The sequence below is a fragment of the Ursus maritimus genome, unplaced genomic scaffold (assembly GCF_017311325.1).
Source record: "Ursus maritimus isolate PB19 unplaced genomic scaffold, ASM1731132v1 scaffold_2, whole genome shotgun sequence".
Classification (NCBI taxonomy): domain Eukaryota; kingdom Metazoa; phylum Chordata; class Mammalia; order Carnivora; family Ursidae; genus Ursus; species Ursus maritimus.
Window position 1 is genome coordinate 1,729,155 of NW_024424452.1, and position 27,511 is coordinate 1,756,665.

Here is a 27,511-nt window from a genome sequence, read left to right on the forward strand (position 1 = left end):
GGTCACCTGGCCAGCCCGACAAGTGCTGCAGGGAAGCGTCCTGGTCAGCACCTGGTTCCTGTGCTCACTGCAGGTGACAGGTCAGCAGTTTTGGGGGCACAGCCACCAGGCTTCAACAAAACCTGTCCATCCTTCAGCCTCCCTGGCGCCATCAATCCCGTCAAACCTGCACGCTTCCTGACAGGCACTACGCCCTCCCAGCCGGACTGAAATCAGGCCAGATTTGGGCACAAAGGAACAGGGGAAGGAGCCAAATCACAGAGGCGCACCCGCCACCAGCAAACTATTTCCTCCATAAAATGAGAGGCTTGACTCCAGAAGCCCTCCACATGCATCCCATGCCATTTAATAAGGCTCCCCCAGTGGGAACTGCTCCACACGCTTGTTAAAAGCCAGCCCACTGGAGGTTCCTGCCCTCCTTGCTGTGCCGTGGCTCCACGGTGAATCTCTGCTGAAACCTTTGAAAGCATACTGCCCAACTAAGCGAGGCCACTCGTGTGCCAGGATGGAAACATTACGTTTCTGGAGGGCCATTCAGCACCATCTGTCCGTCTCAAACACGTATGTCTTTTGAGATAAAAAAAAAACTACTTCTAAGAATTTGTCCAACCAGTACGGCGCTGCTTGCACTGGAAGCAACCAAAGTGTCCATCATCAGGGGCCTGAGGTCAGTCAGAGCTCGTCCACTTCACACAACGGCGTTCAGCCCTTCAGCTCAGGAGAGAGCTCCGTGCTGGTGCAGAAGGACTGGTGGAGATCAAGTGACTAGATGTGCAGAATCTGGACTGAGCACCGAGTCAGGAGGGTGCATACAGAGCTTGCCACGTGAGCACGCACCAGGCAGTGCCCAGACTGGGGGGACAGGTGCCCCTCTGGGGCAGCCCTGAGCCCCTTCTCTGACAACAGCACCCTAGGCACGAGAACCATGTGAGGGGGACCAGGCAGTGGTGGCACAGGGCGAGGGCAATGGGGGGCCTGAGGAGCTTAGGGAGTGGGCCCCATAAAAGGAAGGCTTTATAAAGCGCACCTCAGCACCCCGTCCACAGCCTGCCTTTGTCCACGGGTCGGCTTCACGGACATGGGATGCGCAACTGACCCCAGCAGCTGCCATGACAGCCAAGGGCAGGCGACATCTGGCCCACTGTCAGGACCTCTCTCGCTCAATCATGTCCCAACCACTCACCTGCGGGCCACTACAGTCAGTTTCGCCTTTGTGAAAACTCCAAATAAAGGGCATCACACGGACTGGCCTCCAAGCGTCCGGCGTGAGCAGGACTCACGTGCGCACAGCAGTCTGGCCGGCCCCATGGACACGCCACACTCCGTGAGCCCGTGCCCCTGCTGACAGACACGCCTGTTGTCTCCACACTTCTGCTCTTAAAGGAATCAGGCTGCTGGGAACATTTAGGGACAGGTCTTTGCGAGGTCACATTTTCATTTCTCTTGGCTAAGAACGCAGGATGAAACTGCGGGGCCTGTCGTAAACATACAGGAGGAAGCTGCCAAACGGTTTCCCGCGCGCCAAGCCGCCTTCCCCTCGCCCCTGCAGCGACCACACGCTGCCGCTGCTCACACCGTCCCGGCCGCTCTACTGGGCCAGCCGCAGCATCTCATGTGACCTTCGCCTGCACCCCCGAACGACAGTGATATGGAGTGGCTGTCATGTTCTCATTACCGTCCGCAGACCCTCTTCTGTAAAGTTTCCTGTTCAACATCTTTTGCCCAGCTTTTAGAAACCGGCTGTTGTCTTCCTCACTTGTGAGAATGCTTCACAAATCCTGGACACAAATCTCCGGTCAGGCCTGTGTATGCGCCGCAAATACTTTCTCCCCCCAACAGCAGGGTTTGCCTCTTCTCTGTCTCAACTGTTCTTTCCAGGAACAAAGGTATTTTTTCATTTTGGCGAACGTTCAGTTACCAATTTTCTGCATCTTTGGTTCATGCTTTTGTGTCCTAATCTTCCAGAAGCCTTGGTTTTCACCCCAGGTAGGCGTGCGCCCCACCTGTTCAATGCTGGAACGGTGCGAGACGAGGATCTGCATCTGACCGTACAACATCCCACTGCCTCAGCACCGTTTGTGCAAGACTGACTCTCCTGCTGAATTATCTCATCACCTTCACGGAAACCAACAGACTCCATACTTTTCAATTATTCCTGAACTTTCTGGTCTTTTCCATTGACGGGTATGTCTATCCTTACGCCACTACTACACCGCCTTGACCAATACGTTTTACAGTAACTTGAAATCAACCTTTGTAAGCCCTTGGGTTTTTTCAAGAACAAGTCTATAAAATTTCGGAATCAGTCTGTTGGTTTCTGCCAAAATGCCTGCTGGGACTTTGGCTGGGATTGCACTGGACGTATGGACCTACTGTAGCAAACTGGCACGTCAACAACACGACTCCTCCAATCCGCGAGCACGGCAGCTCTCTCAGGAAGACCTTACACTTTACGGCACAGATTTTCGCTGACTTTATCCTCTAGTATTCCACGTTTCTGAGGCTACCGTCAGTGGCCTGTACTTCTAATTGCTGGCTACCAGCACGCAGAAATTCAGTCCACCTTTGTATGTTGTCTTTGTAACCGGGAGCCTGTTAGACTCACCAAGTACAAGCGGCTCTTTACACATGCCCTGACACTTCCCACGTGCACAATCATCTTGTCTCCAACCAGAGGCAGCTTTACTTCTTCCTCTGTCCCCCCTCTGCCCTGGCCTGCACTGCCACCGTGACAGACAGACGAGGAGTGGGGAGAGGGCATGCGAGCTGCAGGGTCGGCAGGCGCTGCTCCAGGGCGGCCCCTTCCACTCCTACTTTGCTCAGAGGTTTTCCTCATGCAAGGGTGTTAAGCTCTCACAAATGCTTCTGCATCCATTGAGATGGTCACGTGTGTTCCCCTCTAATCTATTAAAACAGTGAGTCACACGAACCAGTGCTCTGAGGGGAGGCGCCCTTCTGTTGCTGCAGGTGCTCCCTTCTGCTCCATCTGTCCCCCCACCCCCCACCTCTCTGTTAGTCCTTCTCCAGGGCCCCAGACAGTCACATCCAGGCTGACACGGACGCAGAAAGTGTCTCCTGGTGTCCGCCTCCAGCACCTTCAAATCCTTCCCCACGAGGCCGTGCTCCCGGGACAAAGCTCTCTGCACCCGGGCACTCTCTGTGTGCTGCTGAATCCCTCGCTCAGCTTTTAGAGCCCTGCGATGAGGACATCCACGCATCACACCCGCCCGCCTTCCTCCCCACTGCGGGCTCCCCTGGGTGCGCGGGGCCCCAGCCAGCCTAGAGCAGGATTCCCTCCCACCCAGGACTCTCCAAGTCCTAAGGCACACCTGCCTCTAACCCAGACGCCCCACATGCTGCAGGCAGGTGTCCAGCAACATCCAGGTGGACAAGCCTGCCCGGCAGGTAAGGAAACAGCCCAGGGGCTTCCCTACTGGTTTACACTGCCGGAACCACCTCGGCCAACTCCACCCAACTGTCCTGAAACCTCTAGGCTCCTCGGGGCCTAAGAAAGCCCAAACTGGGAGAACGGTGACAAAAGTCACACTGTGTGAACTCCAGGGGGTTTTGATCTCCCCAGGTGTCAGACCTGATCTATGTTCCCAGCCTCTGCTAGGCCATGGGGCCCTCCGAGAATCTGCGAAAAGCCACAGCCCTGTGCACAGAGGACAGCCCGTGCAGACAATATCTGGTCTGAAACACCAGAAGCTCACAGACATCAAGCATTTAAGGATCACAAAGAGACCAGTCAAGAACAGGGTAGGTGTGGGACAGACAACAGCGGCCGGCCAGCCACCCACAGCTGCACAGCAGGACTGTAAGGCCACAGACCCCTCACACCCCTGCTCCTCTGGGCCCCGGCTGTAACACGTGAGTCCCACGTGGAGTAGCAGAGGACCAGGAAGAGCTGCAGGCAACAGGTTTGGGGCCAGAAATCCACACGTACCCCACGGCTCTCAAGGTGGAGGGATCAGGATCACGGGGGAGGGGGTGCCACCTAGTGGCGGCAGCCCTCAAAGCCCAGGAGACACGGGACACGGCCCAGAGCCGGTGGTCGCGACACGCGTCAAGTGAGTGCCTTCAGCCCCAAAGTGACAACACTGCCTTGGCCTAAAGGCCAAGAGACTCAAACCCACCAGGTCAGAAGGCCCTCCCTGCCCTTCCAGCTCCTACTTCAAGGGCATCTGCTGGACTCCAACCCACTGCCCTCTCCTGGAGCCGGCTGATGGTGCTGTGGGGGAGCGGGCCCCCAAACTAGCATGCACCCACACACAAACATGTTTCCATGGGGAGAAGGCAATGTTCTAGAAAAGTCCTTCCATGAACAGATGTGGAAGATGAGACACAAGATACCTCCCCACAACACATGAGGGCCAAGCTGGAGCCAGACATACACCCAGCCATTGTTCAGTAGGGTCTGAGCCAGTCCTCTCACGCCCTGCCCTGAACGTGGCAAGGGTGACAGAGGGCATCCATCCTGGAGCCACTCAAGGCAGATCCACCTCCAGCACCCAGACAGCGGTCTCAGAGCTCCTGACCAGTTCTCACCCTTCCCTCCCACGTCCCTCCTACAGGGACCCCAACTTTTCCCTGTGCCCTATCTCCCTCTGCACGTTTCCCATCCCATATTCAGTTTCACTAGATGTGGGCTCCTACGAGTCATCCTCCCTGCACAGAAATCTCCAACTGCCCAAAACCTAGCAAAAAAGGAGAGCCAAATTCCTCCTCACAGCACTCAAGGTCATGCACGACTCAGGTCCAGTGCCCGGCAGGCTGATCCACTGGGCTTGGGGAGTCTGCGTTTGTACCCAACGCTCCACACGGCTCTGACAACAGGCAACACACAAGTCTGTGACCCACCAACTGTTACATGACACGCACGCACTCCCTTCGTGGGGCAGAGTGGCAGGAGGCAAAGCCTGCCCAAGCACCCTACTGGGGACAGGAGGGGTAAAAAGGAGAAGCTGGGGTTTCCAAAGTGCCCCCGGAAGGGACCAGGGACAGGGTGACAAAGCACATGAAACAAAACCTGCCCCCTACAGGACGTCCGGCCACTCAGAAGGGACACGAGCACCGCTCTGCAGCGTGAGCCACCGCCGCTGCAGCGTGTGACCGTGTCACCACACCCACAGCGAGGCCCGCGCTGCATTCCCAGCAGCAAGAAAACTGGCCCAGAGCCAGGCACAGGCTTGAAGAGGGGCCCACTTGTCAGGGGCCGGCAGGACACCAGTCTCTGCCCTACACAATCCGCTCTCCCACCACCGGCCCCGACCCGTCACGTCTGACAGACCTCCAAACACCCTCTTCCTCCCCTCCCCCGGGCCCGGCCACCAGGTGAACACACGACACGCACAAGCAGGTGACCAGGCAGATGCCCGGCCCCAGCTGGTGGTCTGCTCCCCACACAGCAGCCACACTCAGGGGAGGCCCTCTGGTTGGAAGTGAGACCAAACGGCTGGAGGAGTAGCCGCGCTTCCCATCCGGGCCAGAGACGGCCACCAGCTGTGCCCCAGCCCCGGGCCTGACTGATGGTGAGTGCTTTGTGGCCCACGCTGGGCGTGCAGACACACTGCAGCTGGGCCGATCGGGCACGCGTGAGCCTCTGATCTCCCGCACAAGAAAGAAGTCACGGAGGCTTCTCTTCTGACAAGCCTCCCTGGGAGCAGGAGGGAAGCTTTCCGGTGAGCTAATAAGTGCAGACAGCAGGAGGAAGCACAGAACAGTTAGGCCCCACTGGGCCGGCCCTGCACGAGCCTGGGTCCTGCAGGTGCGGTTCAAGTGCGAACAGCGGTCTCGTCGGTCCGCTGTGACTCAGCCAGGCAAAGAGACGACGAGGAGGCATTTTCAAGGGATGCACAGCGGCATCAATAATGCTGATCAGAACTGCCACAGGTTCCAGAACCAGCAGCAGGACAGTGTCATCACAGGACAGCCCTTTAAAGAACGTTCTCGATCTTGGCCCAGTTTCCAAGAGCAGCACGAAAGACAACCGAGAAGCTACAGTCTGAAAGTCACACAAGCAGACAAAACCAAAGGCTCCTGCAACACCACAGCTCCAAGGACGCATCGGAACGATCAATCTCCTACCACCCCTCTCCCAGACTGGAACAACGAGACAGTGACAAAGCTGTGGGGAAGAGTCAGTCCACAGGGGGCCAGAGAGTCCTGGGGACCGAGGAACAGGCAGCAACGCTGGAGAAAGAGGAGGAGCGGGCGGCACAACATGTGGGACTGGGGGCAGGGAGCGGTGGAAAGATGCCTGCCCCGGCCGTGCTCCCCATCGGAGAGCGAGACACCAGTGCCCCACCCAGCAGCCCGCACCACGGCCCGCCCGCAACCTGCCGTTCCCCTGGCATCAGCTCTACACAGATGAGCCGAGGCTGCTGCGGGGGCCTGACGGGCATGACAATCCTCCACGATGGTGTGCTCCCTTTCCCCCCAACTCAGTTCACCTCCGCTGTTTGTATTTGCCTAAAAGGAATGGCCTGCCCCAAAAGCAATTACTCCCTCAGCATACACGAAGAAACCCTTCCGCAAAGCCCGATGACGCAGGGCCATCAGATCCCTGCCAGCACGCCGCTAGCCAACCTTAAATGAGAAGTTGTTCACACTGCAGCAGGAGAGTCACTTCGGTCCCGTTCCCGCCCACGGTGAAAGCACCTCATCCGACCTGAGCGGCCCCGCAGGAGCAGCCCCCGCAGGTGCCCACGGCCCCCCGCCCCTCGAGGCACCGGCGCCCTCCGCCTACCTGATGCTCAAGGCCATGGTCTGCTCCAGCTGCTCCCAGCTCTGCAGCTTGGCCAGCAGCCTCTGGAAAGACAAGGAGGCGAACGCTAAGAGCACCGCAACCCCAGCATCTCCCTTCTGAGGCCTCGACGGCCGCCTGCTACCCTTCTTTACGCAACCCCACCTCAGTCCCCAGACCAAAGCGCCTCACGCCAAGGTGACGGCGATGAGGAGGATGTTAAGTCTCCCTGATCCCTCAGAAGAGCCTGCTCTTATCTCTGACTAAACGCCTACGTGCTCCGAGTCTGCTCCGGAGCAGAGAGCTTACTCCCACGACAAGCACGCTCAGCACCTCATTTGTTCCCGGTCCCATGGAATCAGGTAAGGTCCCTGCGGAATAGAGACAGGGGTGGCACACAGCCTCAGGCGTGGTCCCATAGAAACAGGCCGCGCCCCAGGGCAGACCTGGGCAGTAAAACCACAAGAACTCGCTGCCTCTCCCACAGTCCTGGGGCTCCACAGGATGCCAGGCCCCACAGCAGATGCACTTGGCCCTAGAGCCAACTACCCCCAGCTGACATGGCCGACTAGGGCCCGGGGCCCCACAGGGAGAACAGAAGGTGGGGACATGCCCCGCCCACCTGGCACTGCACGTGGGGCTGCCTGACCCTGCATCTCACACTCTCTCCCATGCTGACCCACATCCCACGTTAGAGTCCCCCCCACCCCCACCTCTCCTAGAACGTAAGCAATGTGAGGGCAAGGACCATGGGCCTCTGTCTGGCCTCCCCCCACCTCTGCCCAGGCCAAGTGCCCTGCTGGCATCACCGCATTCACTCAGTCACCCGCTGGCCCTATCACGTGCAGGGCATGGGCTGCTTAACGACTCTGTCTCGAGAGCCAATGCTCAGTGACCGTCTACCAGGGGCCAGGCACTGTTTAAGCACATGACGTGAATTCACGAAGCCCTCACGACCCTGCAAGGCAGACACTGTTACTCCTCATTATGGAGGCAGACAGGTTAAGTGACTTGCCCAGGGTCACACAGCCAGCAGACATCCGTGGCAGGATTTCACACGAAGCAGTACGACTCTCGAGACAGGATCCTGACCAATTTCAGAACTGCCCAGAGGAAACACTGCTCCGTCTGGGGCTGCGTCTTCAGGCTAAGTTCCTATGTATGCCAGCATCCTAGAGGAGCTCGGCTCCCACCCCGCGAGGCCACAGGCCCGTCTGGCCAAGTACAGGGCAGCTCCCGGCACATCCAACCCCCAGGACACAACAGAGGGCCCCGTGGCTTGGAGGTGAGGCAGCGCAGAAGGACAGCAAGACCCAGGGCCAGAGGCCAGGAGGCTAAGTGCTGGTGTCACTTGTGTGCACTGGGTGAGACAGAGCTTCTGCGTCCCCGCACTAACAAGGGAGAAGTGGGACGCTTGCTGCACAAAGTCCTATGGCCAGCTCTGCCACATCGCCCCACAAAACGCCACTGCGAGTCCCAACAGCAGACGCAAGCAGGAGAAACGGAGCCTGGGCACCTGCTCACGTCTGCGGGTGGGAACAAGGTTGGTGTCAAGGGTCCCACCCGGCCTCGTCTCTCTGACTCACTGCCTAGATCACCTTTTCCACTTCCACCAGGTGGCTGAGAACAATACAACACACGCTCTTACAACTCCTTCTGGAGGCTCTTGGGAAGAACCCATTTCCAGCCCTCTCCAGCTTCTAGAGGCCCTCCTCCGTCTCCCACACCCCAGCAGCAGGGGGGTCATGTCCTCCCCGCATGACACCTGATTCCCCCCCATGTCCCCCGTCCATGCAAGAATTCGTGACAACGGCCCACTGGGCTCACCCAGCGGTTTCCCCGCCACAGGCCGGCTCATGAGCACCTGCACAGGGGCAGGCACAGCTCTGGGGCTGCTATTCAGCCCAACACAGCAGCCCGGCACACCCACATTTCAGGAGGGGAACTGGAACGCCGGACTGGAACACCCAGGGTCCCCAGGCAGACAGAGGACACCCACAGGGAACAACCCGCTCACTGTCCCCCGGACCCACCTCCTTCTCCAGCTCCAGGACGACCAGACTCTCCTGCATCTTCTCCTGGCGCCCCAGCCGCCGCCGCAGCCCCTCCAGCTCCTCCCTGAGCAGCCCATTGCTTTCTCGCATCTCCCTGGCAGGACCAGAAACAAAGTCCCTCAAAACGCCACATGCCCAGGAGGAGGAGTGTAGCAGGGTGCCGCCCCGCGCCCGCCCCGCACTCGCCAGCCCGCCCCGCGCCCGCCTCACCGCAGGTAGGCGCTCTCCTCCCGCAGCTGCTTCAGCTCCCTCTCCATCTTGGGCAGCCGCACCAGCTCAGACTTCATGTTCTTCACTACCGCAGCGTCCTGTTCCTGCAGGGACAGCTTCTGCTCCAGATCCTGAGTGAGGCCAAGACAGAGAGGGCAAAGTCGACCACTGTGGCCCAGCCCTCCTCTGAGACTCCAGGTGTGCCTCTGTGCCGCGTCCTCCGTGTTCGCTTCCAGGGCACCCTGACGTGGCGCCACGGGCTGGGGTCACACCTCTGCGCTGCACTGTCCTCAGGGGCAGGGCCCTGGCGCACACCTGCCCAAGGACAGGCAGCCAAGGCTCCCTGAATAAACACATCAGTAAAACACGGCACTCCTCCCCTCCTAGACCCGCTCCTGCCACACTAGCGCCCGTATAACAAGGGAGTCTCTTCCACACTGACAACGGCCTTCCTTTACCACCTGCAGTCCCCTTGAGACACACTAGGGACAGCTGGCATCCATCAGCGGCAAGTCACCGAACAAGCTCAGTGCTTGCTGATCAGGACCAAATCAGTCAGTCAGTCAACAAACATCAACAGGGCCCAGCTCTGTGCCAGGTACAGGGTCAAGCAGCAGGGACAGGGCGACACGGGATGCAGGTAAGGTCTCCGCACATGGAGTCTGGGAGAAAGGCAGACACCGTGCCGTGCAGGTGAGCATACTCCGGGAAGTGGGCCAGGAGCTAAACAGAAGTGACGTCCCAGAGCCGGGCAGGCACTGCAGCCAGAGAACAGCACATGGGAGAGCAGAGGCAGGAGGAGCCAGGAGGCCGGAGGCCTGAGGCCTGACAAGGAAGAAGAGCTGGGGGGCAGCAGCCCCAGCCCTGAGCACAGGCACGGCACACACAGAGACAAGCGACAGTGTCAACAGCACCCTGGGCACGGGCAGCTCACCGTCCCCGGATGCCCAAAGGGTGCCCCAGCTAAAGCAGCAGGATGGCTGAGACTACCACCGGGACACCCACCGACACAGCGTGCGCCTGACACGGAGTGACTCACTCTGATCCTCTGCTCCTGGTCGGCCCTCACTTCCTGGCTGGCCTGGAGCTCCTGAACCTTCTGATTAGCCTCCTGACATTTCCTATCGAGAGAAAAGCACATCACGTGCAGAAAGAGGTAAGTGGTAAGGCCAGCAGTTGCCCTCACCCGAGGGGCTCTCCAACGCGGACCCCCAGACCCCAGGGCACTGCGGCCTCAGTCTCCTCAGGTCAGGGCAGTGGCTAAGTCCACACCCCAGGCTCTATTCCCTCATCTTCGCTGCGCACCGCGGGCACAGCCACAGCCAAGAACCTTCCCATGACCACCCCCCTGCACACCCCCACCCCTGCCCATGAGCATCCAGAGTTCTCCTAGGACAACACCTGCGAAGGTAAAGGCCTAGATCACAGCGAGAGAATTCCGCCCTCTTACCATTCAGACTTCCATGTCCGCTCAGAACGCGGCCTCTGCCTGGATGGCCCCTCGGCCCACAACCCACCTGCCCCAGGGGTGCCCCACACAGTTCTTGGGAAGCTCTCTGTGAGCAGGCGTCCCAGCCCCAGGAAGAAATGACTGCCCCCCACTGTTGTTCTCAGAACATCCTTACTTCAGTGGCCCCTGTGTCTGCCGCCAACAGCCTGTGGATGGGGAGGACAGACCCGAAGGGCACCTGTAGGTCCTCAGAGCTTGCACAGACGGCACGCGTGGTCACTGGGTGCTCAGACCACAGAGGGCACAGGAAGACGCGCCCAGGCCTTCCTGTTCACGGTCCCCCACACCGGTAACCACCGGATGCGCAGCCCGTCACAGGCCGCAACAGGCTTCAGGCTGACTGGACCCAGAGCGACCCATGGGCAGGCTCACCTGGCAGCACTGCCCCCCGACCCAGCACAGCCACTCACTTGTGCTGCAAGGCCAGCTGCTCCTTGAGCTCCTGCTTCTCAGACTCCAGGCTCTTCACCTGCATCTCCTGGTTCATCACGCTCCACTGCAACTGGTGGGGGGGGGGGGGCACAGTTGCTTACAGGCTGTGACGCACACACAGAGGTGAGCTCCTGACCCACAAGCCCAAGGACAAATGTCCCCAAAAAAGCCTGCACATGCCACGCCCCTCCCACGGGCAGGGACCGAACCATCTTCTCCTTTATAACACACGACCTGGGGGGAGACTGGTCAACCCAAACCCAGAGTATCCCGGGCTGCCTCACGTTTCCCTCAAGCAAATGGGAAAAGACTGGGATATGGTGATGGGCTGCCTGCCAAGAGAGGCCCATGCCCTGTGACATCTGTCACTTGGGACCCTCACTTGTGCCCAATGTGCCTGTGTGGCTCTCCCTCCATGCCTGCCCTGGTCTCTCCACCCCGAAGGAACCCCACTATGCCATCCCAGCTAAAACACTCCCTGTGAACCACAGCCAGGTCTGGCCAAGAGGTCAGAAACAGGGGACTGAGACAGTCTTCAGAATGATGCTACAGGAGCCCCCAGAACGGAGGAGCCATGGGAATGCCGTGCAGACTTCATGCCCCCAGCCAGAAGGCAAGAATGGGGCCAAACATCCACCCTTGGGGAAAGCGTAGGCATGCCCTCAGCCAGGAAGCCGGGGCTGGGGAGGCTGGCCCAGGGCTGAGCCTCAGTACTTTCAGGGGCAGACCTGCTGCCCTTCCATCAGACCGCACCCTCACCAGGTGACCTCCTAGTGACCATCCGGTGACTGCTCTCCCTCTGTGGCTTTCCCAGGGGAAGCCAGCTCGCCGATCAGGCCACCAGGGAAGCCCGCTCAGAAGCATCACTGTAAATTAACCTGGAGTGGAGGACAAGGACCCGGTCCAGCAAACTCCTGCAGTGAGGGACACCAGCAGTCCCAGGGCACCCCCTGCTGACAAGGAGTCTGACACGTTCTCAGCTGGCCCAGGAGGCCACACCAACCCAGGACCCACATTCCCCAGGGGAGGCTGACACAGGCCGTCCACATCCGTACTCCACCCATCTGCACGGTCTGCTCTGTTACTAGGGTGTTACCAGGGTGCCTAACAACCTGGGCATCACAGAAGACGAAACTACTAAAATACATTTAACTAGGAAATCAGCCTTTGAGAAGTCTTCCTGAATCCAATTAACGCACACTGGACACCAGGCGCTGTGCGAGACATGGAGTCAGAGGGCTGGCCACACACAGGACCCAGCTGTGGGGAAGCCCAGCGGTCAGTAAGAGGACTTCCTGGGGATGAGCATTCAACCCAGGCATGGTGGTGAGCGCGCATGCGGGGGCAGTGACAACGGAGTCATCAGGGAAGGCTTCTCCCAGGAGATACAAAGTAACGGAAACAAAATGCAGGGTCCTCCATCCTGACTAGCCATCAAATTCACACCCTTGGCCCCTCTCTCACCCTGTTTGCAACCTCTGTGGCAAAAGTCTCCCCCCACCTCACTCTTCACTGAACAGAGTGCACAGCCTCCAGAACGCAGCCCAGGCAAGCCAAGGGCGACACGGGGACTTGCTTGAGACTGATCACGGCTCCTCTCCTGCCAACATCCACATCAGAAGACAGATGTAGGAACAACCTTAACATGCTCTCCAGCGTTGCCAAGGCAAAAATAACCTGCAGCCTGCTTCCCGAGATCTATCAAGTAGAGAAAAGCACGCGGAGACGGAATACCAATGATCCCGTGCCCTGCTCCCACCCCGGCAGCACTTCGTCTTTTCCCTCGCTGCACCTGTGATCCGAGGCGCCACAGCAAAGGGACAGGGAAGGTCAGGAGAGTCCAATTTCCACCAGCACCAATGTTTGGGCTCTGTTTCTAAAATTTATACAACCTTCAACTGGTAGAGACTTAGTAGGGACTACAGTTCATCTATGCGCTGGCTCAAAACGTTCTCAGATACTAACAGACCTGCTAATGATCAAAGAAATGCAAATTCAGGGCAACCCTTACATCTTCAGAAGAGGGAAAAAAACCCTAAGTGTTTCCAGAAGATACCACCATCCATGACAGGTAAAGCCACAGGGAAACCGAAGCCCTCCACAACGCTACCAGCACAACACAGCAACTGGAGGCAAAGGCCGGACGCTGTCCCCAGAGACCTGAAACCCCACTCCTGGGACTACGACAGCATCAGTCACAGAAGCCAAAAGCCACGCGCTACCCGCCGCACACACGTGCACGTACATACATCTACCACGATGCGCGCACGTAAGGAAAGCTTTTAATGACGACACACAGATGAGTCCACTATTAAAAGTCATAATTACAAAGACTAAGTGTTTGATTTATGAACTGAAGGCCACGGAGTGGAAAATGAGTATTTTTACTGGAATTACGACGCGAACACCACGCACACGCGGCGGGAGGTGGAGGAGCCACCCAGCGCTGCGCTGGGGGCGCCCCGGGGCACCCACGCCTGACCCCTGAGGAACGCCACCCTGGGACAGCCCTCACCTCGCCGGCCGCAGCCAAGCCGTCCTCCTTCTCGCGCAGCTTCCGGCCCGCGGCGTCCAGGCTCTGCTTACACAGCCGGTGGCGCTCCAGCTGCTCCTTCATCTTCTCCTCCGCCTCGGCCTCCCGCTCCTGCAGCTGCCGGACGCGCGTCAGGAGCTCCTGGTTGCGATCCACCTCGCGCTGCCGGAGCGGAGACAGTGAGTGGGAGTGGGGGGGCCCAGCCCAGCCGTCCTTCGGGACGGGGACCCCTCTGACCCTGGCGCCGGTCACGCAGCAGGCCCCGCTCACACCACTAGAGGCCAGGCCCGTCCCCTCCCGCAGACCTTCAGAACCACCGTGCATCTAATGCTGGGAAGGCAGCCCCAAGACTAAGACTCCTCACCCTGATGGACCCGGGGGGTCTCGGGAGTCAGCAGTCAGCCACACAGGAGCTCAGCCTCAGCCCCAGAAGCAAAGGGACCACCGAGTGGGCACCTGATGCTGCTGACCTCTGGCCTTTCCCTGGGAGGCGGTGCTGCAGAAGGCCCACCAGCACTCCCGAGGCCAGTGCTCCAACCAGGCCTCTCCAGCCCAGCACCAAGCAGGAGCTGAATGAACGCGGAGGGACGCCGTCCACTCAACGGAAGAGTCAGGGGACCCTTCCAGAATGAGGGCCCCGGGCAGCCCACCACAGAGCAGTCTGTAGCATCTCTATGCGGGCTGCCCGTCCCAAGGACACATGGGGCAGACCCTGCAGGTCCCCAGACCTCAGACACCAACCAAAGTCTCACCATCTGGGAGGTTCTGAGATCCCCACCCACGGACAAACTGGCAGTCCCTGAAAAACCATGATAGATGTCCAAGACTCAAAGGAACAATTTGAAAGCCACCGGCTCAGGTGATTCCAGGTCACATTCAGCCACGTCTGTGGGTGGGAAGGGAAAGGCCTCTCAGAGGAAGGCCAAGCAAAGCGAGGACCCGGGATTGAGCTCAGCCTGCACCCTTCAATTTCCCCAAAAAAAGACTTCCACCAACCATGCAACAAACCTCCCTACTCATTACAACATATTCTAAGCACCTATAAAGTGCCATGGCCCGCACCGCACCCTGGAGACCCAGGGCAGCCAGGACAGTTATTGCCCTTGATGAACTAATGGCTCAGAAAAATTCCAATAGCTCCATATCCCATGCCATCTGCCTGAGAGCCAGGGCAGCAGCACCAACACCACAATTCCTACCATCTGATGGTTCCTGGTGCCACCTCCAGCCCTAATAATGCACTTTCAAGAGCAGCAAGATTCCCACGGCCTCTCCCTGTCCCTTCCTCTGGGACTGTCCCTCCTAGGACAATCCAGAACATCAGCTAAAGCCCCACCCTAAGAGGAAGCCCTGGGAACAACACCAGAATCAATGCCAAGGCCGTGGGACCCACTGGTAGGCCACGTTCCTGGGCTACTAGGCCCCCGCGGCACACCACAGCCAGAAGCCTGCATACCAGGGTCAAATACATATTCAATCAGCATCACACCCTTGAAGACATCTGCTATTTTTACAGGCCTAGGAAAGCATGCAAATATGCCACATAAGGCAAGAATGGGGCCAGACATCCACCCTTGGGGAAGCGTAGGCAGGTCAAAGACTTGCCGGTCCAACGCTCTGCCCGAGTCTTGGCAGCATTTCCACAAATCATGAGCACTTATTGAAAACCTCTGGCAAAGTGCTGTTGATCGAAGCAAAAAAAAGGATTTACGCTCTCAGTAAAAACCCTGCACCTTCCCTAGGTAATGGGGGATTACACTTGCCCTGTCTGCCCTGGGTAAGCCAGGGACAACAGGAAGTACCCACAAGACTGGAGATGTGAGCAAGATTGGTCCAGCCTGGACCTGAGACCTTTACAGAACCCGGTGACTTTCTAAGCCTGTCACCCTGTGGTACCTGGTATTTCTGCTGGATTTACACCCCAATTCTTTGGGGTGGGGAAGTGGGGGGTGGGGAGGGGTGGCAGGGAGAACAGGCAGCTCAGCAGAGAGGCATGGCCGCCAGCACCTCACCGTGCAGACATGGCAGAGAGCCATGCCCTGTGCGCTGCCCCCGTCAAGGACATCAAGCATAGCTGCCACCTGTGGCCTAACGAGGCAGAGCCCCAGGCTCCCAGCCAGGAGGCTCACCTGCCTAACGGCCTGGCAGGCACCATGCACAACGCCCCGATGCCAGGGCCGCCTGGTCACACCCACCTCATAGCGCCGGGCACTGGTGCTGGCCGCCCGCTCCAGCTCCACTCGCGCTCTCTTGTGGCTCAGCTCCATCTGCATCTTCTCCCGTTCCACCTGGACCACCTGGGACTTGGAGCGGATCCGCTCTGCTCGTTCCTCCAGCTGAGCAGGTCACACCCAGGGGAAAGAGAACCCTCAGTCACTGTGCCAAATAGGTGAGAGTGGCTTGTCCACCACTCACACTGAGTACCTGCCTCCGACGAGGCCTCTACTCAGCCTTGGGGAAGAAGGATGGATGCTGGGCCCTTCGCTGGAAAATGGGTGGGGGGAGGCAGTAAACAAAGAGGAAATAATAACAGGAAGAGAAAGGTATACTTTAAGATGACAGCGTGTAGGCTTGGTCTAGACAGGAGGGCATGTTAGTTTCCTATTGTCCTGTAGCAAGTTACCACAAACTTAGCAGCTAAAACCCCATGTTAGTAGTCAGGTTCTAAGGGCAGAAGGCCTGGCACACAGCCAGGTTGTCCGATCAGGGTCTCACAGGTTAAAATCCACACAGGTGGCCAGGCTCCAAATTTATCTGGACCTTGGGATCCTCTCCCACATTCACACGGCTAGAGGACTAAGGTCCCTCTTCCTTGCTGTCAGCCCCGGGCTGCTGTCAGCTCCTAGAAGTCACCCACATCCCTTGCCATGTGCCCCTCTCCACCTCCAAAACCAGCAAGGGAGACTCCCGCATATGCAGAACCCCTCTCCTGCTCTGAGTAAGTCAGGCCCGCCGTCTTCAGCTCGACTGATTTCTTAATTATGTTGGCAAAATCCTGCTGCCACAAAACCACATTAGCGTTTAAGTGGGAGAAAGTGTGGTCCACCAGGGGCCAGGCACTTAAGAGCCGTCTTAGAAGTTGGCCTACCACAAAGGGTAGGTAAAGGTGAGGTCAAGCCTTGAAGGGCCTCAGAAGACACATCAAGCAGTTTCACAGAACCACAGACTGTGTCAAGAACTCATCCTCATATGGACCAGAGCCTGACCATTCCAGGAACGACCGGTAGCACAGCAGCTCCTGGGCAGTAAGAAGAAACTCAGGACCTCAGGCTGCACCCCAGAGATGCCAAATGAGAAACTCCCTTTTACACATAGTCTCAGGGACTCATATGCACACTGAAGTTTGAGAAGCACTGGGCGAGAGCGAGTGGTTCTCAGCTCTACCAGGGACACTTGGTGACATCTGGAGACACTGCTGACTATCAGAAGAGGGGGTGGGAGCATGTGTTTGCTACTGACATCCAGTGGGCAGAGGCCAGGAATGTCCCTTAACATCCCACAAGGCAGAAGCAAGTCCTGCAAAACAAAGAACTCTGCAGCCCCAAATGTCAGCAGTACCAAGACTGAGAGATCCGAGGCCAGAGGGAAGGCATCTTCTCCACCCACACTCTTTGAGAGCCCAAGTCCACACTTTCTTTATCCTCTGACATTTTCTCTCATTTCAGTTCACACCGGTTGAAGTTTGGGGGTTCTGAAGTCCACCCTCCATCAGACTCACTGGCCTTCCCAGTCTCTGCGTGCAGTGAGAGCCCAGCCGCTCCGAAGCACGGCCCCCAGCTTCTGTGGGCATTACTGCACGGCGGCCAGGAGCCCCAGAGAGACGAGTCCACGGCCACATCTCTCTGGCACACCAACTGCATTTGAAGGACAGTAACTGAAACATGTTTCTATTTAAACCAACACTGACATGTAGCAGAGCTGACTGTAAACACCTTCCCACAGAAACAGAGCATTAAAAAAAGGCTGGGGGGGGGGGGGCCGGGACTGCCAGACTCTCCAGACCTATAGGTTCTCAGTTCCCTCACCTGCCGTTTGGGGGTGGCTTGGTAGGGCACAAAATCACTCCCAGAAGTGCTGGGGCAGCACAGGGCCAGGTCAGGGTCCCGCAGCTACAAGACTGACCAGCTCACTCCGCCTACAGCATCCACCTACAGGATCCCCCACACGGAGGAGGCGCTCCACAGCACTAGCTTAGTGAGAACTGCGCCTCCAAAATTCTAGAGTCTATAGTTCTGACACATTGGCCAAAAGTTCCCAGACATTTGCATCAACAAAATTATAGCACTTTTTTAGACCAAAGTTGCCAACTTATTTTTCCAGGGAGCAAGAATTAAAAAAAAAAAAAACAAAAAACAAAAAAACAATCACCACCATTTCCCCAAAAAGTGCTTTAACACCAAAAACAAACATAAAAGATCCCATTTTGGAATAAAAAAGTCTTTCTCAAAATATGGCAGTGAGCAACTCAGTCCACTAAACAAACAAAAATCATTCAATTATTCAGCAAATGAATGCATACAAACATAGGACCATGAGTTTTACCAAACGTTGCCTGGGCCTCCTCAGGGCTCCCAGAGCCACAGGACACCGGCTCTGTCACAGGCCATCACCGGGACCGGCTGCAGCTGCACAAGCAGGGGACAGCAGCTGCCTGAGGCGGGGGCGGTGCAGGCTGGCAGGGGCCGGACTGCACACACCACCCCCACCCCAAGTGGCCCCAGGGTCCCCTGCCCCCATGAGACTGACCCCGAGTCTGTGGAACCTCAAGTCCTCCAGGAGAACCAACCACTCTTTCATGGTCTATAGCAAGTGTTGCTAAGAACATGAAATAAGGTGAAATAAGACTTCTTACAGCAAAACTGTAAAAGCCACATCACAGCAGACTGAAGCCAGGATCTGCATATGGCCGCCTACACTCTGAGACCATGACACGCCCAACCTTTCTCTTTACTTGGAGACACCTACCTGGCACCTAGGGCAGGCGCCTCCTGCCCAGAGAATGCGGCTCAACACGGGGCGCTCACCTGCATGCTCTGCTGGTACTGCATTTGCAGAGAACCTGGGGCAGAGGTGGAAGCATCCAGTCCAGACCCTGCCTCCACCCGCTGAGAAATGAAGTTGTTCAAAGACCTCAAGGTGGACAGCACGGTGGTGTTTTCCCCCAGGTCATCCATGGCCACTTTGCTTCTGGAGGAAGACAAGGGAGGGGTCACCGTGAGTCTTTGCAGGCCCCGTTGGCTCTACCAGCGGCCCAGTCAGGGGGTACCTCTGGGCGGCCCCACTCTCCCAGTGCCCTCTCGGAGTCCTTACAACAGCCCAGTGTTCATAACCACACGTTTGCAGTTAGCTGGCAGCCCAGACTCATCTGTAAACCGGGGCTCGCGAGAGCCACTTGGCACAGTTGCTGTGAGGACAAGTGTCCATCATATATTTCCAGAGGGCAGGAGTGCGACTGGTACCACAGTCCATCACTCTGCCTGTAACTTCACACAGGACAGCTCAGGCTGCACAACGGGCCAACTAGATCTTTCTGCACATATTTCACACATCTGAAAGTGGGGTTTCAGAAAGTTACAGAACGGACTGGAACCCAGGTCTCTGTCACTCTGAAGTCCAGTGCGCTCCACAAGCCAGTGCATGGAGGGCAGAGCATGAGCAACAGCAAAGAACCGGCATCCCCAGGACACCCCCGGGGCGTAGGTTAAGCATCTGCCTTCGGCTCAGGTCATGATCCCAGGGTTCTGGGATATGGCCCGTATCAAGCTCCCTGCTGAGCGGGGAGTCTGCTCGTCCATCCCCCCCGCCCCGCCTTGTGCTCTCTCTCTTGCTCTCTAATAAATAATTAACATATTAAAAATAATAAGAAGAACCCACATCCCCAAACCTGTACTGACCGTGGCCTGGTGCCTGCCCACCTGCCAGCCAGCCAGTTGGGTGGAGAACCACCCAGGTACAATTATGACCAAACGCGTGAATTCCTACAGGTGCACACCGTGTTCCCCTTAGGTTAAAGGCCGGCTCGCACAGACTTCCCTAAGTATTAGATTGAAAACACTTCTCCGCCAAAACCCCAGAGGAAAAAAGTGGGGAATCTTAGTTTGACTCTGAATTCCTGTTGGGGAACAGAGCCCTTCTCCTCTGCAGGCCACATTTGCACCCCAGACAACACAGCTCTCCTCTCCACCTCTCAACCGCACTGCCAATGCAAAACGGACTGGGAGACAGAATAGGACAAGCACTGAGCGCTGACAGCCTGGAAGATACAGGCGGGAGCGGCAGGAGACTACAGAGTCCGCTCCAGAAGGCAAACCCCTCCGCATGCCAAGATTAGATCGGGGCCATACTCTCCATCCCGCAATGGGAAACTTAGCCACTATGTCCTGCTGGGGAGAGGCCACCCGCTGTAAGAACTGATGCAGGTAATCCACTGGAATGAAGAGCACACACACGTTTTCAACTGCTGGAACTAAGCCGCTGCACAAGGCATGTGCCAGCAGCTCAAGCTCCATCCTCTTTATCCAACAGACTCCAATCTTCAACCCAACTACGGAAACCCAAGCGCCGAGAAATCACAACCCCTGGGCTGCGCGTGCAGAGCACGCTGCCTGTCAGTCGCCCTTCTCGGCCTGGGCACCGCACCGGCACTTCTGCCGCCGTCCGCAAACTCCCAGCACAGGGGCGGCTCCGCCAGACCCCAGGCGCCAAGAGAGGGTCCGCCCCGCTTGGACCCCCGCCCCGCTCCCCGCCACCAGAGAACCCAGCTCGGACCCGGGTCCCGCTCCGACCCCGGCCCCGCTCCGACCCCGGTCCCCCTCCGACCCCGGCCCAGCTCCGACCCCGGTCCCGCTCCGACCCCGGCCCCGCTCCGCGCCGCCGCCGCCGCTGGAGAAGCCGGCTCCAACCCCGGTCCGGCTCCAAGGAACCCAGTGCGGCGGGGAGAAGGCAGGGAGAGGGGGCAGCGCCCGCACCCAGCCCGTCCCCGGACCGCCACCCACCGCCGCCCACTGGGGACCCCGGCGCCCCGCAGCTCACCTCAGTCCTGGCCGCTCGCCGCCGCCGCTCAGATCTCCCTCCTCTGCGCCCGCGCCCGCGTATCGCGAGACCTGCCGCCGCGTTCTCGCGAGACCTGGGCAGGACCGACCGTAAAGACCCGGGTCTGTGCACCGGTGAGTCCTGGGAGCTCCGCGTGCGTCCCGGAGCCGCCCGCTCCCGGGAGATCCCGCCCAGAGGACTCTCACCAAAGGCCGGCCCGCGGGCCAGTCGGGGTGCCCACCTCCCCTCGGAGGGACTGACCTCCACTAGGGCGGTGGCCTCTCACCGTATTGTGTGTAATAGCACCGCCCAACGGTGGCCTCTTCGGGCCAAACTTCCCTCCTCTCGACAACTGCCAAAATTTCGCTATAGTATTGGTTTGAATTAGTACATCTTTACTTTTCTCTGGGCTCACTGGAAAAGCAAAATACTCTGCTGCTAGGCTATCCTCCCAGAGCCCTGTGAGCTCCCACAGTCAGAGACCCTCGTCCAGTAACTGAGGTCTCCTTCCCTCCTGAACCACCTCCTCCCTGCCCCCCTCCCCTGGACTGAGCACCCAAGGATCTGCACCGCCCCGCCAGGGTCTGGAAGGTCTGCATCCCCCTCCCCCAGCATCTGAAGGTTCTGCACCCCTCCCCAAGGGTCTGGAGGGTCTGCACGGCACCCCGAGAGTCTGCACCCCCCCAGGGTCTGAAGGGTCTGCACTGCACCCCGAGGGTCTGCACTCTACCCCCAGGGTCTGGAGGGTCTGCACCCCTCCCCAAGGGTCTGGAGGGTCTGCACGGCACCCTGAGGGTCTGCACACCCCCCAGGGTGTGAAGGGTCTATACTGCACACCAAGGGTCTGCACAGCCCCCCAGGGTCTGAAGGGTATGCACCCCTCCCGGAGGATCTGGAGGATCTGCACTGTCCCCCAGAACATGAAATAGGATGGGGACGGGGATGTGCTGGGGGTAGGACAGGGGAGTCTCGGACATAACTGACTACAACCAAAAAGAAAAAGAAAAAATGTTAAATCCGGCCTCCAGCCCACTTCAGAGTGCTGGACTGAGTCCTTGGGCCCTGGTGGAGATTATGGGTATCTATCTAGGCTCTCCCCCAGCCCTATCCTTGGGATTCAATCAGCGATATGGTCAATACACTCTTCTTTAGGGATGAGCACACCTCCAGGAAATGGCTTTGAAGAAACCAATTTTTATAAAAACAAACTTAAAAGCATGGAAATCCCTTAAAATAGTACAATCTACATGTCCTGTAAAGCTGCATCAAGCTCATGGAAGAGAGTGAAAGGAAATGGATGCACATTCCAAGTGGCTGCTTGTTCTGGCCACTACCAGTCTTGGGAGCCCCCAGGATTCCAGCAACCAAAGCACACCCGCCCCCTGCACAATTCGTACCAAATGTCTTCCCTAACTGCGGGGAACTCCTGCTACTTGAGGACGGGGCGAACACATCGTCCACCAGAGACGGAAATTAATCCCCAGGTTGAAGTTCACACGCTACACTGTATAAGCAAAATGACAAGGAGAAGCCTGGGTATTGGTGGGCCGGGGGGGCAAGGGTGGAGACTCTCTCCATTACATGGGAACAGTCTGTGGCAGGAGTCACATCAAGGTTACACCAAGGCCCACGTGCACCGCCGGCTCCTTCCCACTGTCTTTTCATCCTTTCCTCTCCGCCTACCTCTCTTTCATGACGTCCTCTTTATAGGTCACGCTCGAGAGACTGTTGCTGATCATCCTGGCCAGCAGATATCGTTTTGTTGTGTGTTTTTGGCTTAAAACAAAGGCCCCGCACTTGTCCTGCCTGCTGCATCCCAGATCAAGCCCTGAACCCACCCCCCTTCCCCCCAGCCACACTCCGGGCAAGAGCTCAAAGAACACTTGCAGTGAACAAGGCCCGGAAACGGCAGCAGAAACCCTCAGTCCTCCGCAAACTCCTTCCCTCTTTGGTACTGGGTGGCCAAGAGGTACACCTCGGACGATTCCTTCCTGCTGGCTCTGGGTTTCACCGTCCTGGTGTTCTGGAACTGCCCTGTCAGTCGCTTCTGAAACGCCAGGCTTTGACTTCCGGCCCACATTTTGCAGAGGAATGTTCCGCCAGGGTGCAGGACACGTGGAGCCGTGTCCAGAAGGGACGAGCACAGGCCAATGAGCCTGTCGTGATCCAGGCTCCGGATCCCTGTGGCGTTGGGTGCCATGTCACTGAGAATCACATCTGCTCTCCCACCAGGAAGCAGTTCTTGAATTCTCTGGAGGGTTCTCGGGTCGGTCACATCAGCGGGACACAGAAAAGTTGCTCCTTCCAGGGGGGATATGTGAAGAAGATCTACCCCAAGCACGAAGCCAACAGGAGCACGGGGATCTAAAGAAGACAGAGTGAGTCCGTTATTTATTTACACAACGAACTGTCCCTCAGAAATACAAATAGAAAAACAAAAAATCAGGACAAAGGACAGGAGCAAACATGAAAGATGTGGACACAAGGCCCTTCCCCAGCTCTCTCCGTCTACACAGACGTGGCGCAGGGAGAGGCCAGCCTCACTCCGCATGGGAGGAATCTGGGGCCCAGGGAAGCGCAGGACTCCAACTCTGACGTCATGCCCCTTCCCAGGGCCCGCTCCCTGTGAGGGGGTCTCACCTCTGAGCGGCCTTTCTGCCAAACTAGAACTGAAAAGGACACACTAATACATAAAGTTCCTTCACAATAAATCAACATGTCCATTCTGCAGCTTACTCCCATGTCTTTCAATGCAGAACCTACCAGAAACGAGCCAAGAGATGGGGGATAGAGACAGGTGGAAGACAAGGTCCAGGACCTGACCGCTCACCCAGGTTTCAGCAGCAGCGGTTACGCAGTAGAGATGCCACTGTTTCACTGGCCCCGAGCAGGCTCTCGTGCCTGCAGGACGGCGGCCCCCAGACGCGCAGCTCCCTCCTCGCGGCCCTGGTGTCCCCGTCCGTGCCGTCCCCCACAGCCCTCCCCCACAGCGGGGAGGGCCCCTGCTCTCCCAGTACCCGCAGGGGAACCAGTTCAGGTGCAGGCATACACAGACTTGCTTAGCAGAGGCTGTTCCATGGAGGGGTAGCGTGTATTTCCCTTCTAGCTAAAGACTGGAAGTCAGGTATTTTGCAGAGCACATTTTTCAAAGGGAAGACTACCATCTGCAGCCCTGGAAGGGAGGACATCCCACATTTCATTTATGCACTTGACTTTCTTTCCTTTGATACCCCATGTGCTATAACCTCGGGGAGGGTCCATAGGCAAATGGCTTTGGGTGCATTATTGCAACTTCTGGAAGGAAAAGAAACCCAACCATTTTGCCCACACTCATTGCCTCTGCCACGTCTGCCTACAGGTTAAACTTGGCCATTTTCCTGAAGCGCAATTACGGGGACAGGAAGCACTGAGATCACTCGTTGGGTCCGTGGATAGGCTCAGTGGCAGGAAAAGGAACTGAAGTCTCTGACACAAATTCACTTACGCAATATTTATTGAGCTAAAAACATTTTTTTCCCTGTTCTAGAGCCCCTGGAGATATGCCACCTGTAGTTACGAGGCTGGACCTTTGTCGTGAACCCAGGGAGCAGCACTCCTAGCCTCTGCTTTCAGCAGATCAGCAAACTCTCCTGAACCTCATTTTTCATTAGGACGACGGGCACAGTGCCCTCACTCTGCGTGTCGGAGAGAGGTTCCTGTGAATCGGCATGTTTCGTATAACACCAGGGATGGTGGTACCCCTGACTTTACGGCAGGAAAGAATGGGGAGGGATGCTCAGCACCACGGGGTGCACACTTGCATTAGGCCTGGGAGCCCCACTGGTGCCCAAGAGGAGGCTGGCCGAACGGCACACGACAGCTGTCCTCTGGAGAGCTGCACAAGCATTTCAAAGGACACGTGGTTTCCTAACTGAGGGTACAGGCTTCCCTGTTGATTAATCAGGGGAACTGTTTTCATATAGAAAATCTTTGACGAAATCCTAAAATATAAGATGGCAAAAGCTGAGTCCCTCAGGCTGAGCCAGAGGGGAGAACCCAGAGCCCCAGTCACGGGTGCTCCCAGAGCAGCCCTAGCGGGACCTCAGGGACACCCAGGGCTTCAAGGACCAGAACCTGGAAACCCCTGGGCTTGATTCAGCTGTGCTGTTGCAGAAAGATGTCAATAAATCAACACGTGAAAAAAAACAGCTCCATTAAGGCTTCGAATCAGCAAGAAGAACGTGGATGCGGAATACTAGTGTTTTTGAAAAAGAAAATATATGTAAGTAGTTATGCTTGCAAAAACAAATTCTGGAAAGGGGCACACCGACGCACTGCTGTACATATGGACATGGTGTGATCTGAGGTGCTTTAAATCTTCACTACAGCTTTCTACCGTGTCTGTCACTTTGAAAACATCAGCGTCCCACTTTCTCCCTTCTTACTACTGAACAAGCAACTCAGAACCTTCTGAGCTTCCTCTCCAAGTGGCTTGGCCACCCCGAATCCTCTGGTGGAAGGCAGCTGGCTCACACCTCCAGACCCAGGTCAGAGGCCCTACCTGTGCCTGCAGCGTTGACCCTCCGCACAGCCACCTGGCTCCACGCCCCGGGGGCCGCCCCACAGTCTAACACCCGGAGACCGGGCCGCAGGATGCCGTGCCTCTCGTCCACCTCCAGGAGCTTGAAGGCACTTCGGCACCGGTAACTCTCCATCTTTGCGGCCTTCACAAATGGGTCCTTCAAATGGCGCGTCAGCCACAGGTGCTCAGCACCGGTCCGACCCTTGGAGTGACTTCCAGCGGTGTGAAACCTTCGACACTGAAGGGACGTGCCTATCAGCTTCAAGGACCTGGTGGAGAAAAAGGGAACAAACAGGCTGGCATCACACAGATAGGCAAGCTCCCTGGTTGAACCCACGTGTTTTTAGAGACAGCGCCCAGAGACCCGAAAGGGGAGGAGACTTGGCAAGGCTACCCAGCCAGAAAGCAGGTGGAATGGGGTAAACTGAGTCCCTCCCCAAATTCGTGTGTTAAAATCCTAACCCGAGGTACCTCAAAATAGGACTGATCTTTACAGAAGTGGTTCAGTTAAAATGAGGCCAAATGGGTGGGTCCGAATCCAATGTGACTGGTGTCTTCATCAAAGAAAGCTGGGACACACGTGCACAGAGGAAAGATCACGGGGGGACACAGGGAGAAGGCAGCCAACTACAGGCCAAGGAGAAGGGCCTCAGGAGAAACCAGCCCTGTCGACACCTTGACCTGGGACCCCAGCCCCCAGTGCTGTGAGGCGGGCGTTTGTGTTGTCCCAGTTGCCTGGTCTGGGGCTCTTTCTCGTGGCGCCCAAGCAAGCGAGCACAGCAGGCATCATGTTGCAGTGAAGGAGCATCTTTCACTCATGGAAGTCTTCAGAGAAGACTCAAACGTCACTGACAGTCACTTTGTGTCAACCAACATTTTTCCAGTACTGGTTAATAGTACCACTAATATTGGGGTGCCTAGTGGCACAGTCGTTGGGCGTCTGCCTTCGGCTCAGGGCGTGATCCCAGCATTCTGGGATCGAGACCCACATCAGGTTCCTCCGCTGGGAGCCTGCTTCTTCCTCTCCCACTCCCCCTGCTTGTGTTCCCTCTCTCGCTGCCTGTCTCTGTCAAATAAATAAATAAAAATCTTTAAAAAAAAAAATAGTACCCCTAATATTAATGAAGGTAACATTCCTGCTTGCCTGGTACAACCCTTCCTTGGGCTCCACAGGACTGCGAGAGAACCCCCCGAGGACAGACCCTACCTTACTTAGCTCCACGGCTGCAAGGGCCAGCACAGGGCCTTACCAGTCACACTGCCTCATACAACTGAACTCAACTTGTGCGAGCAGGTGCAGGACGATTTCCAAGTCTCTTTGGCAAAGCCAAGTTTTTAAGTTTATCGACTGCCAGGTGCTCCCAGAACGTCCCCTCATGAGCTCTCAGCACAACCCTACAAACTAAGTTCTGCATCCATGTTTCTGATGGAAAGAGCCTACCATCATCCCCATGGCTCCAGGCCAAAGCCCCTTCAACAACCAAAGCGTGTTGGCAAGATCTGAACACAGCAACTGTAACCGCTGCCTTCAAAGAGCCTAAGGGGTCTCCTGGGAGGAGCACAGAGCGGTCCTGGGCACCAGAACCAACTCCCAGGGGGGGGAAGGCTGGAAAGCAGAGTCACACACACTGAGACCTGCAGATTTGCGCAGCTGATCTCCAGCGCCAACCCACGTCTGGGGTTCAGCCACACTCTGCACTCATGGTAGCCCTGTGCCACAGCCTTCAGACCTGCTGTGCCCTTCGCAAGCTTCCCCTCCACTTGGAGCGCCCCCTCACCTGCCCCCTCCGCTCTCCGCATCGCCACACCCGCACCGCCCCCTCACCTGCCCCCAAATCTTTCCCCACCCCCCACCTGCAGCGCCAGCTCACCTGCCCCATCCGCTCTCCGCGGCCCCCCACCTACAGCCCCCCGTCACTGCCCCCTTCGCCCGCCCGCCGCTCCTGGGGAGCCGTCCCGACTACTGGCTTCGAGTTGGAAGCCCTCTCCTAGGCTCTTCGCCCGGGATGCCCGCGTCCGCGCCCCTGTTCCGCGGACGGAGCCAGAGACGCACCCCGGCCCCTCCTCCTCCCGCACGCCTGCAGCAGGCGCTCCATAAAGGCCGACCGCGCGCACAACCGCGCCCACCTCCCAGTCCACAGATTCACTCACTGAGCCATGGAGGCAGATCTGCTCCGGCCGCCCGCGCCGGAAGTACCGGACTCGCTTCCGGTCCGAGGCCACGCCCCCGGAAGCGGCGCCCGGGTTCAGAAAGCGCGCGCGGAACGCAGGATTGGAGAAGCGGGTCGCGAGAGCCCGGGAGCTGAGCCTGGGTCAGGTGAGCTGGGGAGAGGGGATGGTGCGGGGCCGGGTGATAGGGGACCGGGGAGAGGAGGGTCAGGGACCGGGGAGGGGGGGGCCGGGGAGAGGAGGCTCAGGGACCGGGGGGGGGGGG

At 57.7% G+C, this 27,511-nt stretch overlaps 4 protein-coding genes across 5 annotated transcripts in view; 2 read left to right on the forward strand and 2 right to left on the reverse strand.

Moving 5' to 3' along the window:
• Positions 1-20,805, reverse strand: part of MAD1L1 (mitotic arrest deficient 1 like 1) — a 346,750-nt gene extending 325,945 nt beyond the window's left edge. Inside the window, exons 1-9 of the mRNA XM_040634676.1 lie at positions 20,517-20,805; positions 18,509-18,671; positions 15,680-15,820; positions 13,434-13,646; positions 10,930-11,021; positions 10,049-10,130; positions 9,010-9,140; positions 8,779-8,893; positions 6,749-6,810 (exon numbers count right to left, since the gene is read on the reverse strand). Of these exons, the coding sequence (XP_040490610.1) occupies positions 6,749-6,810; positions 8,779-8,893; positions 9,010-9,140; positions 10,049-10,130; positions 10,930-11,021; positions 13,434-13,646; positions 15,680-15,820; positions 18,509-18,658 (986 nt within the window). The 5' untranslated portion in view covers positions 18,659-18,671; positions 20,517-20,805. The remainder of the gene's footprint in view (positions 1-6,748; positions 6,811-8,778; positions 8,894-9,009; positions 9,141-10,048; positions 10,131-10,929; positions 11,022-13,433; positions 13,647-15,679; positions 15,821-18,508; positions 18,672-20,516) is intronic.
• Positions 19,443-20,904, forward strand: LOC121103978 (proline-rich protein HaeIII subfamily 1-like). Its single transcript, XM_040635986.1, has 2 exons — positions 19,443-19,468; positions 20,010-20,904. The coding sequence occupies exons 1-2, from the start codon at positions 19,443-19,445 to the stop codon at positions 20,902-20,904; spliced, it is 921 nt and encodes a 306-aa protein (XP_040491920.1).
• Positions 20,905-21,690: 786 nt separating this feature from the next.
• MRM2 (mitochondrial rRNA methyltransferase 2) overlaps positions 21,691-27,511 on the reverse strand; it is a 7,283-nt gene continuing 1,462 nt past the window's right edge. The window contains exons 1-3 of one of the 2 annotated variants that reach the window (XM_040634681.1): positions 27,229-27,286; positions 25,057-25,346; positions 21,691-22,880 (exon numbers count right to left, since the gene is read on the reverse strand). In XM_040634681.1, the coding sequence (XP_040490615.1) occupies positions 22,438-22,880; positions 25,057-25,346; positions 27,229-27,236 (741 nt within the window). In that variant the 5' untranslated portion in view covers positions 27,237-27,286 and the 3' untranslated portion in view covers positions 21,691-22,437. Of the gene's footprint in view, positions 22,881-25,056; positions 25,347-27,228; positions 27,287-27,511 lie in introns of those variants that run through there. The other variant, XM_040634682.1, reaches the window with a different exon arrangement.
• Positions 27,357-27,511, forward strand: part of NUDT1 (nudix hydrolase 1) — an 11,786-nt gene continuing 11,631 nt past the window's right edge. Inside the window, exon 1 of the mRNA XM_040634684.1 lies at positions 27,357-27,394. The gene's annotated coding sequence lies outside the window, so the exon portion shown is untranslated. The remainder of the gene's footprint in view (positions 27,395-27,511) is intronic.

What these genes read in the sequence shown, in the direction of transcription:
- LOC121103978 (XM_040635986.1), top strand. Translation starts at nt 19,443, where the DNA reads ATGACCAAACGCGTGAATTCCTACAG. An exon ending in AAACGCGTGAATTCCTACAG is followed by an intron (nt 19,469 to 20,009) that starts GTGCACACCGTG and finishes TTTATCCAACAG; the next exon opens with ACTCCAATCTTCAACCCAAC.